This window comes from Manacus vitellinus, unplaced genomic scaffold (genome assembly GCF_001715985.3).
Source record: "Manacus vitellinus isolate BGI_N305 unplaced genomic scaffold, ASM171598v3 scaffold_31_pilon, whole genome shotgun sequence".
Classification (NCBI taxonomy): domain Eukaryota; kingdom Metazoa; phylum Chordata; class Aves; order Passeriformes; family Pipridae; genus Manacus; species Manacus vitellinus.
Genome location: NW_021940379.1, coordinates 5,401,752 through 5,416,649, shown reverse-complemented (window position 1 = coordinate 5,416,649; position 14,898 = coordinate 5,401,752). Strand labels below are relative to the sequence as shown.

Here is a 14,898-nt window from a genome sequence, read left to right as displayed (position 1 = left end):
ATTTAGAACCTTTGGGACAGCTACTGTAAATATGAACCAGAAAGAACTGATTGTGGTGATAGGAGAGGTAAAGACTTGATTATTTATTATGTTCTGTGGTAGTAGCATTAATAAAAGCTTGTCATTTCCATATGCATATTTTTGGCACTGCAGAGAAGCATCTGGCCACTGCAGCACCCCAGAGCTGGGGGTGCATGGTCTCCTCCCAACCTTTAGTGCAGCCCTTCTGCAGCAGCATAAATCTCCCTCTGTGACAGAGCAGAGCTGCCCAAAGGCAGCCAAAACTCTTTTTTATTCTAATTGCTCTGTGGCCTGTTCCTCCTGCAAAAAGTGCCTTTGCTGAAATATTGCAGGGACCATAAATTTTGTATGTGTTGAGAGAGCAGTGTGATTATTTGGCTGTTTAGGCTGGATCTGCCCCTAAATGCAGAGCACAGTTGATACCTGAACGTGGTGTGATGATTCATTGATTGCATTTAGTCAAGGGGCTGAGGCAGCTCTTTGGAAACATTTTAACAGCAGCTTCCTTTTAAAGGTTAGTGTTAATTATTTGCCTTCCTGATGGTGCTGGGAGGGCTTGGGGCTTGCCTTTTTCCTGGAGTCCCCTGGAAGACGTGTCTGGCTGGGTGGGGTTGGTGTGTTGGTTGTCACTGGCACCTTAATTTTGGGACAGCTCAGGGGGGACAGCACTGATGATAAACCAGAGCCTCTCCTGGCAAGGGCTGGAAAGGGGGGTCCTGATCACCTTTAGACCTCTAACCAGTACGTGACAGGATAGGAAAGCATCTGCAGGTTTCTCTTTCATTTTTTTGGAGGTTGATGTTGCATTTCACTTCTCTTAATTGAGATATTTTACCATCTTGTGCTGTGCCTTTGGGGAGTCTGTCATGATCAGAGGGGCTTTTACTTGTGCCAAAACAGCAATAATTTGCACCTGGTTTTTGTTCCTTCCTTTAACCACCTCTGTTGCTGTCAGATCTGAGCTCTTGGGCTGCTGTGGCCATGCAAAGCAAGGGGAAGTTTCAGCTCCTAAAATCTTGATTTGCTGTGTGGTTGTTTTGTTGGGGTGGTTTTTTGAGTTTTTCCTTGTGGAAATGAGTATTCAATATAAAATAAAATACTTTGGTTTGGGGAATGTCTTATGAGAAATATTTCATACATTTTGGAGGGTTGGGGGTGTTTTTTGCCTTTTAAATAGCTAAGTAAAGCTGGATTAAAAGGCTTCATTTGCAACTGTTCAAATTAACTTTTTCTGGTGGAAATAATAGAGGTGGGTGATTAAAACTACTATTTTATGCTTTCATTGTAAGTGAATTAATCATCCACATGTTAGTTTAATTCAGTTTAAATTACCACAGAGGGACCAGGAAAGGGCAAATAAGGAACACAGCCTGTGTTCCCAGCCTCCAAAGGGAGTTCTATTTCCAATGGACAATTTGTTATGTTAATACATTGACATTTAAATATTTGGTGTGAAAGAGGAAAAAGAACACTTCACTGGCTGCAGCATAAAGCAGTTTTTGAGTCATTCATAATCTTTATGTGGAAGTCAATGAAACATCTTAGTGGAAAGCAGAGCTTCACGGGACAAAAGCCTGCTCCTGATTGAAATATAGTTTCCCATCAAAGTCAACACAGAGTAATATCCCACAGAGCTTTTTCCCTGGGTGACAATTATTTTAATTATTCAAGTGCCAGGTGAAATTCTAGTATGTGCAGTATTACTGTATTGCAGCTCCCTGGTTTGCCAAAGCCCTGTGAGTTGGGCCAGGGCTGGACTCACCCTCACACCCATTTCTGAGCAACACCTGCAGACCCCTCACGGGACACAAAGGAAGCAAAAATACCCCAGGCAAACATCCTTCTTCCCAAACCTCCCCCTGCCCCCCAGGCAAGCACTGGCAGTAGCTCTTGCAGCTAATTTCTGTTTTAATTGCACTTGCCTTTTTCAGTTGCGAGGCAGTTTGGTTTGGGGAATATTCTGTTTCAGTTAATACCGAAAAGTGCAACACTTTCCACTGGACTCTTGCCCAGCAAAGACTAGTTTTTTAAGTCTGTATTTTTTTTCTAATTATTTTTAATTAATTCTTTTTAAGGACTACCACAACAGTTGCTGGTTTAGTCCTCTTTCCCTTGTCAAGCTGTGGCTCTCATCACTGTTTTTAGTACCCTCTAGCTCCGTGCTGACGTCCACAAATTAGCTTTTGTTACCATATCCTTTCGATAAGTTTGGGTTTAGTCTAGTTAGTTGTTAAACAAGAGTTCAGGTTGTTAAACAGACTTACAAGGCCTCTGACAACCCCCCTGTGTGCTGCCTCTGCTGCAGATCCAGTTCTGAGGGTGCAGAGCCAGCTGTGGGGCTCAGACTTTCCCACTGCTCTGGCCCTGCAGTATTCCCACAAAATAGGGGCCATCACCTCCTGTGCAAGCCTGACCACACCAGGCAGCCCATGCTGCAGCCAAAACTGGACTCATAGCTCACAAACACCAGTCCAGAGTCTTAAATATGGCTTTATTCCTCATTTTGGACTAAACCAAAATAAACCCCACAAAATATCTTTATTTTGGAGTAACCCACCCCAGTCTGGCAGTAGTCATTTTTCTACAACATTATATTTTCTTGCTGGATGACTGGTCTTTCAGAATATTCCCTTAACCTTTGTTTTGTTGGTGGCTTTAATTTGGTATGAGGGCTAGAAACTCATATTGCCACTCTCTGCTTTTAATCTGAGTCAAGTAGTGCGATGAGACGGTGTGTTTTGAATAATTCTGTGTGTTTTCTCACTAGAATACTGAGTCACAGCCTTAACCTTCTCAGGAGTTCATGGCAGTTGCAGCTGAGTTATTTGATTAAAATATTATTTTTATACCAGCTATTTGAAAGTGCTGCAGCAATCTGATTTATCCTCATTGTCAGCGCGTGTTTGTTTAGTCTTTCAGACAAAATGAACTTACCATTCATTCAGCACTAATGCCAAGGGAACTATTGTATTCCAAAATAATGGAGTATAATATGCAGTAAAACGGGGGTATTTTGCTCATGCAGTTGCATATATACACAATGGAAATTATTTGGTGGCTTAGGGTGTTAATTTGCTTCCTCTGTGAATGGAACTTGCAGTTTCTGTATCAGCTCACACTTATCCCCAAACCATGGAGGAGGTTGGTGTGTCCAAGGCCAGAGATGGAGCCTTTTGCTCTTGAATTACATGATGAGTCTTGTCATAAACAAATGACATTTATTTGTCACTTTTTTTTGCAAAGCCTGTATTCCTCTGAATTTCCCCTTGGCCTGAACAAATGCCAGGGAACCAAAGCGATGGAACGTTCAAACCCTCAGTTCTGAAGCAGTTTTTAGAGTTAAGGGTCCAGTCTGTGCCACAGAGGTCTGATTTCAGAGGGGAAAACGTGCAGTCAATATTCTTAACAAAACCAGTGGAAGATGGGAATTCCAGTGAAAATCAGGCCCTGCTGCCTCAGAACAAAGACACACACGAATGCTGGTTGTGGCCTGGCATTTCTTTGGTATTCTGCACTCCCCGAAGCTGAACTCAGGGTCTAAGCCATTACATCTTAACAAAATGTCTTTGCAAATCTTATTCACTGTAATAATGGGGGTTTTATGGTTTTTTTACATTTCTTGACAAGATACTGCAAGTTGTTGAAAATGTAGTTTTCACTTCTGGTGTACATGGATACCCAATCGCACGTAAACCTTATTGTAATTGAATTTTAACACTGACATAGCAACAATTGACTTTTCTCATTTAAAGTAAAACCTGAAATAAAAATATTTCAGACTACTGGGCAGAGTGTTTCTAACCCTGGAATGTGTTTCAGGTAAAACTAGCAATAAACAAATGGAAAAGCAGGGAAAGCATCACCAGCACATCCTCATTATTGCATTTGTGTTAAGGGGCTTGTCTGTTTTTCTGCCTCCCAACAGATGAAGCCACAAGGCTTTATTTAAAATAAGTTTCTCTGGCTCAGTCCTTAATGGCTCAAAGTTAATGCCCCAAGGGATAATCTGACTTATTTTCTCTTCTTTTCTAAAGCAGAGATGCTGCACAAATCTCTCCCACTAGCACTGCCGGATTCCCAAACCTTCCCCTGAAAACTCTGTGCAGCAACTTGCTTTTTAAGCCTCCCCAGCATATTGAGGGTGTACCTGATTTTGCTGTGCTGGGCAGACACCTCCTTCAGCTGTAAACCCTCCTGACAATCCTGACAGGGGTAATTATAGTGCTCCGGGGGACTTTTGGCCTTACCAAAAATAGATGGGAGGAGGGCGACGTGCATTTACAGGCGACACTAGGAAGGGGGAGAATAGCATCTATATTATGTGACAGCTTCTGAAAGAGCATCACAGAAGTGCCAGCTTCATCTCCAGGCTTTCATTTTTTTTTCCCTTCCCGTGATTAAATTTCTGTCTTCCCAGAAATCTTCCCGTATCAAGGCACATTAATGGAAGTCGTGGCGTGCTCGTTATTTTTTGGTGTGACAGCTGTAGCGGAGCAGGAGAGCCCGTTTTCCATCAGCTGATCCAGTGTAACACCTTAGGAAGGTGCCAGTAAATATGTCTTGGCTCCTCCACACCTGAACTGTGCAAAGGCAGGGATGGGAACGGCTCCCACTGCTGCTGCAAAGGGCAGGGTTTTGTGACCCCATCCTGCTGTAGAGCTGCCTCCTGGCAAAATCCGAGCTTGGCAGGCAGGAGGATAAAGGACAAAAGTAGCTTAAGTGTGGAACAATGTTACCTGAGCGCGTTGGCTGGGAGATCCTCCCCCCCGTGTGAGCTTGAACAGGTCCTGGTGTTTTATTCAAACTAATGACATGTGGGAACAAAATGTTTTAAGAGTGGAGGGGCAGAAAAATGATCTCATTAAGCTACAGAAAAGTAACTAAAAGGGATGGAAGATGCAGTGGGTAACCAGATGCAGAATACCCCGGGGACACCTTGGAGCATTTCCCAAGGCTACAACGATGAGAGATGTAATCAGGAAGAAACAGTAAACACAAACCTGAGGCTGAGCTACAGGCTTCGTGAAAGGCTTTAAACCTGTTCAGAACAGAATCATTACCAGGGTCATACTGAGATGAAAAAGAGAATGAAATGGTGTTAAAAGATGATGAATATTCAGAGCCTGTAATACTAATGTTCTCCTGTTCCAGAAAATGGTTATTAAATTTGCCCACTGCCTTACTTTGCTATACTTTCGTACAGAAAAAGATACACAGGGGTATCCTGCATCCCCTGCCCCAAAAATCACCCAGCCCTGGTGCTGAAGATTATGGGTGTCAGGTGTGCACCACAGCAGGGGATACAAGGTGTGAACAAGCAGGAATTCATGGAATTTTTAATGTGGTTTCAGGTGACTTCTTTCCTAAACCTATTTTTAGAAGGGAAAAAAAAAAAATATTGGAAAGCAGCTGTAAGGGATGGCAAAGGCCACGCTCCAAGGATATAAGCTTTTGATACATTGCTCGAGTTAAATTAAAGATTTGGTAACTCATTTCACTTCATTAAAGCCCCTAAAATAACAGTGCAACTTTTCAAAGGTGGGGGATTAATTTTTGAAGCAGTACAGGGGCATTTAGTTTCAATAAATGATGTAACTTGATTGAATCAGACAAATGGAATAAGTGACCTCTATCTAGCAAGGTTATAGTTGTAGGTGGACTTATGTCTTAAGCAGATTTGTGCTGAAGTACACAAGAATGGGAACTGCAGTGTGAGAAGCACATTAAAATATTAAAAAGAGGTGACATGACTTGTTCTTGGAGCATTAAGGGTTAAAAGGCACTGCAGAGGTGTTTTAAGTGCTGTTTTAGGTCAGGTATCCCCAACTCTGATTTCTCAGTAACCAGATGCTCTCTGCTCCTCTAATTAAAATGTATCGTTTAATTTTAAACAAATGTTTTAAATTAGCTTAATGGTAATGCTCTAGGGGAAATGAATTTCTAGAATCATTTTTTTTCAGGCACTGGACAAAACAAATGCTGGCCTACATTTTTTGGAAAGGATGAGAGATTTCAAGTGCCCTCAATATTTGATACCTAAAATAGATGTCGTAGGAATTACACAGAGTAGTTACTTGATGAAAATATGGTTCATTTAGAGAGAATTAAATTGCAGATGATTATCCATCCCTTTAGAAAATGCAGATTGGTTTTAAAAAAGTTAGGAATCTTGGTTTTATATTACAGTTTGCTCTTCTGTTGGTGACTCTAAGTCTTTTTGTTTTAACAGGTAGATCCTTTCCTCTTAAATTCTAAATACAATTAAGGCTTTGGAAGATCAAGACTTTCCTTTGTGTGTGTCAGGCAGAATTAAAGGTACCTGTGGCATCAGGATAACTGGGACATGGATAAGGCTGTAGGGACCTGCTCTTACCACGAGATTTAAGTTTCAAACATTAAAGGGCCTGGGCTGGGACCAACCAGACAGAGGAGGGTGGAAGTGAAATAAATTCTGGACTGATGAAATTACTTTGGACAACTTAATGAAAAAAAAATGCTCAGATCCCACTGAGCCATTAAATGACTGAATTCCACATGGAAGCACCCATCTCCTCTGACAAGCCTTCGACAAAACTGTTTCTTTATTTTCATGGGGAATGATTCCTGACCTCAAGATTAAAAAGACTGAGGGGAGAAAGGGACAGAACCAGTTATGAGCCCAATAGGCAGGAGAAAATATGTTGAAAAAGAAGACTGAAGTGTTGTGCATCCATTAAACATAAAGGTAGCATTTGCAGGTGTTTGGCTTGCTTAACACTCAGGCTAAATTGATGGTAAATGATTTGCAGAAGAGGCACAAACACTTTTAAACCTTCCAATATACAATTTAACATTTTTTTTTACAATTGTCTTTTAAGTCCTGATATATCAAGGGGGTAAGAGCAAAGCATCAAAACTAATTTTCTCGAGCTCACCAAGCCACTGCCTTCTGCTAACTTGGAGCTCTGAGGTTCTGTAGGATGGAAATCCCAATGGTCAGCATCCGAAAAATGGGAAGACTTAACTCAGTGTGGGTGTTCCTGGGGCATACAGTGGGTAGGTCTGTAATGGGAATGTAGAAACTAGCTCTAAAAATTGGACTAGGTATGCTTTAGGGCTCATTAAAATGAAATCCTCATTCAGGAGCTCTTGTTCCACACACCACAGGCTCCAGAGGGGTTTTGTCACACGCATCCAAATTGTCTCCAGTTCTGTGCCAAGAAAGGAAACACAGAGTAGCACCCACTGTACAGGTCCACTGCTTTCATTCAGCTCCCCTGGATTCAATGGCAGAATTAATTGCAAAATAAAATGCATGTAATTGGATTAATTAACAGTACATTTCAAGGTCCTGAAATACAGAGTTAGCCGTGGGGTAAAACACACAATGTAGGTTTTTCCCGCAAACAGAACAAGTGCTATTTTTGGAGCTGTATCTGCATCTCATGGAGGTGTGCCTTGCTTAAAAAGCTGTTGGGGTAGGCATGGGGCTCTGAAGGGGGAAGATAAATACTGTAATTAGGGCTGCAGGACAACAAAAGGATTATTCTTACCTATAAAATCATTTGAGTGAAGTTGCTGGAAAGATAATTATACCCAAAATCGCTTGCATGGGTCTAATATTTTCCTTACAAGGACTTACAAGACTCATTGAATATTTATAGGCCTGGAACATAAGACTGGATGAAATTTAAAACATAAATCCAATCACAATTTATGATGATGAAATTCCCTGCAGTTGTTGCCCCAACCTTTTAGCCTTCACGGACAGGCTTCCTGTGGCAGAGCAGGAGCCCATGTGATAAATGATACCAGAGCTGAATGCCCTTGATTGATGAACATTGCCTCGTTTGACAACTGTACAACAGTCCTGAGGGCTGAACTCACCACTGTTTTGGTTGTTTTCTTTTTTTTTTCTCTTTTTTTCTTAATGCATCTATTGCAGAAATGTTGTTTGTGCTTCTGGTGTGGTTATCACATGCAAATGAGCATGCTGTTTGCCAGATGCAGATCTCATATTTATAGATTAAATACAGCCTGAAAAATCATATGTTAATTGCATTCTGAGAGTGTAGCAGAATTTCTCACTTGAACATATTTTGTTTTGCTGGAAATAGCACAAATTCCAGATCAATGTATTTATAGTTGAAGCTGGGTGACAAATGTGTCAGGCTTTAGAAAAAGCTTTCTAATCATTACTATTACTGATCATTCACTATTAGCTCATTGCTTAGGCATCTATCCCACATTATGTATTTGTTTATTTGCTTTTAATGACCTGTATTTCTCAGAAGGCAACCAGCACTATTGGAAGGGCAGTGGAGGAATGGCTAAGGATCAAAGCCAAACATCAGGTTATCAGAGGTAAGCTGGCAGAAGAGATCTGTGAGGAGATGTTTGGAGAGGAACAGGGCTCCCTGAAGCTGGCTCAGTTAGTCACAAATGTTAGTTACATCGTGCTGAAAAACCTTGTTTTAGCTAAACCTCTTTTAGCTTTTAGTTTGTGGCCAAAAGAGACACAGCAATGCCATGAGGGGCCTCACAACTCACTGGTCCTGGAGAGGTCCAAGGAAATAAGAGTTCTCCTGAGGCAGCAGGGAAAACCCAGCAGGCTGATTCAGCTGCAGGTTCAGAATCTCTTCAGGGGTAGTTGTTGGCTGGTGGCTTTTAAACTGAGAGCCAGCAGAGCTGTACTTACACCCCAGCATGGCAAAGGACACACCAGAAATATATATAGGAAAAATGTGCTCAAAAAAGGGAGTGCAGCAACTCTCAGATTTCAAATCAGGCCAGTTTTGCCCTTGAGGATTGTGTTATGAAAGGCAATGCTGAGCAGAGGCCCATCACAGAACAAGGAGGGAAATTTTGGAGAAGTCAATACACAACATTCAAATTAGTTTCTTGTTTACTGCACCACACTGTTGCAAAACATCAAAAATAAAGAGGAAAGATTTAAAATACACAGTGAACTTCATTATTACAAAGAAAAGTCTGACACAACAGCCACTCAAATCAATAGAAAACATTTCACTGGCTCTCCCTGGGGGCAGGATCAAGCCTTTACAAAGCAAACAGTTTCCTAATAACAAGGAAGGTCTAGGTGTAAGTCCTTTGATGACCAATTATGTATTCAAATATATGTCCATAATCACTGGGCTGGCAGGGATGATTAGGATGGACTTTAAGCAGAGATAAGTCTCACTTTAAAACAGTCTGCTGCAGCATATTACAATATATCCTGAAAAGCCACAAATGTAAACAAACACTACCAAAAGACACAGTAAATGGAAAATACCTTTTCCCCCCTTCTTCATCCCTTTTTATAGCTCTCATAAATCTTTTAGTAAATAAGTAAATCATAGAGGTACCAAAGGAACTGGCAAACTAAGAGGTAGTTTATGTAACAAAGCATCTCTGTCTGCGAGCTCCTCTCGCTGCTGTGGGAGCACTGGAGACCTGGAACAGGAGGTGCTGTGCCAACCTCCATGCTCTGGTCCCAGGAACCCAGGGAAAATGCAGGCACAGGACTGTTTGGCCACATCAGCTGACCTGAAAGCCACACAGGTACTCAGAAAACATGCCCTGTACTCCTCACCTTCCCCAAGCAACAACTCTCTGGTTGCTTTTTGGTCCCCTGATCACCGCGCAGTCAACAGAGGTGTTGATCTGAATAAAGTTTTCATCTTGATAATTTAAGACTCTGTTCATATCATCCTGGCTTTATGAACATGGATGTAGTGTGTGAAGTGTACCTGAATAGGTTCAGCCTGGTATAACTGGAAAGCAAACTCAGAACCCTCCCCGTGAGCTCTGTGTGGTGAGTGCTCCTCTGTGTGCACAAATCAGCCTCCCTTGGAGGCCTCACAACAACAAAAATTTGGCATCTGCTCAAGGAGTGTACTTCTCCTAATGAGCTTACAAAATGCTCCTGGTCTGTGCTGTGTTGGCACACCAGGGACAGTGCACTCAGTCAGACACGTTTGAGAGTTTGAAGTAGCAGCAACTCCTGTGATCTTGGTATGTTTGAATAGAATAATAATGCATGTCTTACTATCTCTTCTAACAGGAACCCAAGAGAAACCCAAACCTAATTACAGATCCATCATTAAAGTGCTCTACATAGACTGCTGCCTATCAGCTGGACTCTTGCAAGTCACTGGAGCCTCAGGACAAGATTCTGGTAGGTTTTCCTTTCACTTTCCCAGGAATGATGTTTCTTCACGTAGTCTTTGGCCCTGGTTATAATTTCTTTTTCCATAATGGGGTCATTCATCAAGCTCTTGGACAGCACAACAAACTCCTAAAAAAGATAAAGAAAATAATAAATTAAAAGTTCCTTGAAAAAATTCTAATGACACTGAAATACCTGGTACCTGTATCTTGATTTTGGCAAAGCACTTCCAAGTGTGAGCCAATATATGAAGCTGTTCAAAGGCATTTTTCAAGATCAAATGCCATAATTTCTTTATAAAGAATGATCAATAAATAATTATTTTATTATTTTACACAGCCCAGCAACTAAGACAATTTAAGACAATCCCAAGGATGTTAAGACAAATGAGCAATGAATTTAATGACACAAAAACTGTTTACCTACCCACATGTTACAAAACCAGGCTGGTTATAAATTAATCACCTGGTCTGCATGGAGGATAATTGGCATCAGATGTTTGATCTCAGCTCAGCTACACTTAGAACTCATTGCTACTGTGACATCTTCAGTTAATTTTATGGTAAGACTGAAGAACTCACTACAGAAACATGGTCACAGTGTAAAGGTAAGAGCAGGTATGAAGCAGCAAGTTCTTCTGGAGGGGCTGCACCTGGGCAGTGACAGATCCAGCAGGGTAAGCTCAACAAATTCCCCCCAAAAAGCTATATATTTCCTTTAACTTCACTGGGCAAAATACTAGAGCTCACAGATTACAACTATTCCTTTGTCTGCTCCTCTGCCACTCTCACTTAGTTCTCAGGAAGAGAAACTGTGAACTTCAAACATGTGAAAGGAGATTTGATGTCTGAATTAATCTATTCTGAGCAGCTGGACTAATTTTCTACCAAGAGACAACTTCCAATGCTTCAGCTTGATTACAAATGTGCTCAGATCTGTGCAAAATAGTGCCTTGGTTCAGCTCAGAAAAGCAGACAGCCTTTGTGTCAGTGGAAAATTAAGATAATGCATTACTACACAACTGGTAGTGAAGATCAGTGCACAGGGACATGGGGGACAAAAGGGATGGGAGAAAGATACATTATTTACACAATCTGTCAGCTGTGAAAGGAAATATCAGAGATAAGACAGGAGTTCATAAAAAACACTAGGTTAAGTACCAAGCTATACTTGAAAACCTAAATACACAGTGTATGCATATCTACACAGATATAAAACCTTTGGTGAGCACAGAATCAATTTTGCTGTTGCAATGCCACTGATGGCTATACATAAAACATAAGTGTAATGTGACCCCTGGGAAACACTGATACAGGAAATCATGTTGAACATGGGATAATCACTGCTTTGACTCTCCCTGACAAGACAAACTGTCAGTAAAAGCATCACTGCCATGAAGTTTAAATCGTCAGAGACGCAGAGCAGTTCTGTTGAAAGGTTCATAACCAGGTAATAGAATAAGGAGATTTTCACACAGGCATGGTAGCAATAACCTCTTACTGTACCTAAAGTCAGGGCTGCTTGTAATCTTTGCTGTGGCCACCGAGCACTGGGAGAGCAGCCTCTGGAGTAGCCACAGTGTCCAGCCTGCTTTCCATCCCCAGCTGCCTTGCATGTGCTGGTTTAACTGGGGTGTTCAGGCCCTTACTGGGAACCTCTGGGGTCCCACGAGGGGGTTTTGTGAGACAGTCCCTGAAGGAGACAGGAGAGGCTGGTCTGGCTGGGAGCACCTGAGGCTGTGTGTGTCAGACACTGCAGACACAGCTACTCCAGCTTCAGACACATCCCTCCCCTTCCTCCACAGCTGCCAAGAATACAGAACAGGGAAGGTGGGAAAGTCTTACATGACTTATGCTGGCTTCATCCAATTGCCTGTATAATCACAGTAATAAATACTGTTCACACTGAACTACATTCCAACTTTAATTTTATGCTCCTGTGGAGGATTTTATTTAAAGTAATGTTTAAAACTAATTTATGTAAATTACCTAAGAACAGAAGCAGCAATGTAACATTTCTTGACAGGTAGTCCTATTAGCATTCTTTTAAAATGTGGATATAGAGGACAAAAACTTGGAAACATGTAAATGATAGAAGAAATGAGATCCTTATTCATAGTTACAATACTTAAGGCTGGGAATAATTTCAGGAAAAAATGCCAAACTGAGTCCAAAGCATAAAATCTGAGATAGTGAAGGAGAGAGAGAAAAAAAGCAAATGGAAAAATACCAGGAGACAGAGAATAAGGACTTCTCAGCTTTATCCCTACTCCTTCTACTAATCCAATGTGACCACCTACAAGTCACTTGCAATCTGACTGGAAGCCAATGGGAAGATTCACTGTGACTTATCTGGGTTTTGCCTCGTACCCTTGGAGCAGCTGGCTGAGCTTGTTTTCAGGTTTGCATGCTCAGCTTTACACAGCAATAACTTCATTTTTCAGGTGTCTCCCTTAACTACAAGTGACTTGCATTTCAGTTGCAGTTCTGTGGTGAGGCTGAGGAGTGGGCTCCCACTCGCAGTGTGCAGACATTCAGAACTCTGAGCTCTTCCAGAAAATCCAGCATTTCATTGTGATCTTCTATGATACATAAAGTAATGACAGGGAGGTAACGTGTCTCTATCAGCTGTTGTGCTGTGCAAGTGATATTTGCACAAATATTTATGCACTCCCATATTTTGCTGTAGATGTGAAACGAGCTTCAGTTTTGCTGCAAGAGGGGTAAAATGCCTGAATTTCTTTTCAATTATCAAACACAAGGGTATGCACTTCAGCAGCCACAATTAAGGAGGTGACATGCACGCTAACTTACTACTTGGGGGCCATCAATATTTCTAATAAGCCTTTTATTCACATACAGAAATGGGTATAATTAATATACATGTGACAGCAAAACACAGTGTAAAAGCTGAGCCTTGGTAGTTAGGCACAACCCAGAAAAACTGGAGAGAGGATCATCTTTTGTACATCCAGAACTGCTCTTACATCTGCCCTTTTCGTGGGAAGTACTCCACCACAAACACAGGCATTTTCCAACAGCAACCTCCATAATACAGTTTTCTCCAGGTAAATTGACCAGTCATCCTTAAAGAAAATGTCAGCTTCTCCATATAGTAACTACAATAAATTCTGTACAATATTTTGCAGAGCCACAGAAATACAGATATCCAGGAGATAAAGCTGGAAAATGAGTGCACTGAGTAAAAAGAATGAATAATTCTTCAATTACCACGAGAGCTGCACCGGTGCCGCAGCTCACACATAATGTAAGATGCATGGTTAATATATTATTTATATAATGAAAGTAAGTCTGCAATTAAACCATTTCATATCAGCTTCAGCAGATAAAGGAACATGATTTTTAAACAACAGAGAATCACCCCAGGGAAGGCAAACTCCAGGTGTAAATCCAGAACAGTGACAGATCTACCTGGTGGCAGGCAGAGCTCGGGAGGAGCTGGTCCATCTGTGCACTGCACAGGGCAGAGGGCCAGTGTGTCTGGGGGAGGCTGAACAGTGAGTGCTGGCACTGCCAGAAATTGAAAATTAGTCTATTCAGTGAGAAGATTCAAAGCTCTAAAACTTGGGCTTGAAGCCCTGGTGGAAATGGCACTGCCCCATGTTTGGCAGAGGGAACCAATGTACCTCCAGTGTATTGCTGCCTGCCCCCAGTCGAGCTGGGGTTCCCTTTTACCACTTCAAAAGTTGTCTCTGCTAACATCAGTGTGTCCCTCTCTCAACCTCTGTTCATGCTTGGCCCGTCTCTTATTGGCTTTGAAGTTTATTTACCTCCTTCTGTTTATTTAGGTCCTTCTGCGAGCTTTTACAGACATTGAACATCTAATTTAACTTAGGATGCTGAATAACTCTTTGTGTCATCCCTTTTAACATGGTTTTGCATTATTTATTGCCCTATTCTTATCTCTCACTTATTTTTTATTTCAAGTTCCATTAACTCAGTGTCAAATATTCCATAAACTCGCAAATTCAAGTAGCAGCAGGATCAAACCATCATTTAAAAGTAACATGCACAGTAATGTTCACAAATGATGGAGTGTAAAGGACAAAACATTCCATAGCTTTCACTGTCACATGGATTATTTCCATCTCAGTGTTGGCTTCAGTGATTGGCAAGGCTTTTGCTATTTCCAGTCAAATGCAAATGGTTAACCACGATTACAGTTAGACCCAACATTTCTTGCTTTCCGGTAAGCCACAAAAGCTCACTTCCACAAGAAGGAAAGAAGAAAACCAACAGCACTCACCATTTAAAACAATTCTCATTGCATAATGGTCAATTAATATCCCTCTGATTTAGCTTTCAAAAGATAACAGGCACAATTGCTCAGATCTAAGCGAGCCAGTTTTGTAAAGCTTTCCCTCCTCAGATCAGAAGCAACTTGAAAATAAGCACTGCTTTCTACTCTTGAGCTGTGATCCAGCCTGTATCTTCACAACCAGAAAGGATCCACCAAACCAGGCAAAGATTTCTTTTCTAGTCTTTGGTGGTCCAGATTTTTCAAGCCAGAGACAGACATTCCCCAGCACCTGGACACAGTTCTAACCCCTCTGTGTAGTTAAAGGCACTTCCCTCACCAACCTGATGCATTTGGGGGCACAGAAGAAAAGAGGCTTAAGATGTCAAAGTAATCAGAGTAACTAAATCAAAAAAAAAAAACTTCTTACCAGAACACGTTTTCCAATCCCCTTTCAGCCAGAGGGAATC

General features: G+C 41.5%; 1 protein-coding gene across 1 annotated transcript in view; it reads right to left on the bottom strand.

Moving 5' to 3' along the window:
* Nucleotides 1-9,788: 9,788 nt before the first annotated feature.
* Nucleotides 9,789-14,898, bottom strand: part of GLT1D1 (glycosyltransferase 1 domain containing 1) — a 47,580-nt gene continuing 42,470 nt past the window's right edge. The window contains exon 12 of the mRNA XM_029961218.1: nucleotides 9,789-10,300. Within this exon, the coding sequence (XP_029817078.1) occupies nucleotides 10,154-10,300 (147 nt within the window). The 3' untranslated portion in view covers nucleotides 9,789-10,153. The remainder of the gene's footprint in view (nucleotides 10,301-14,898) is intronic.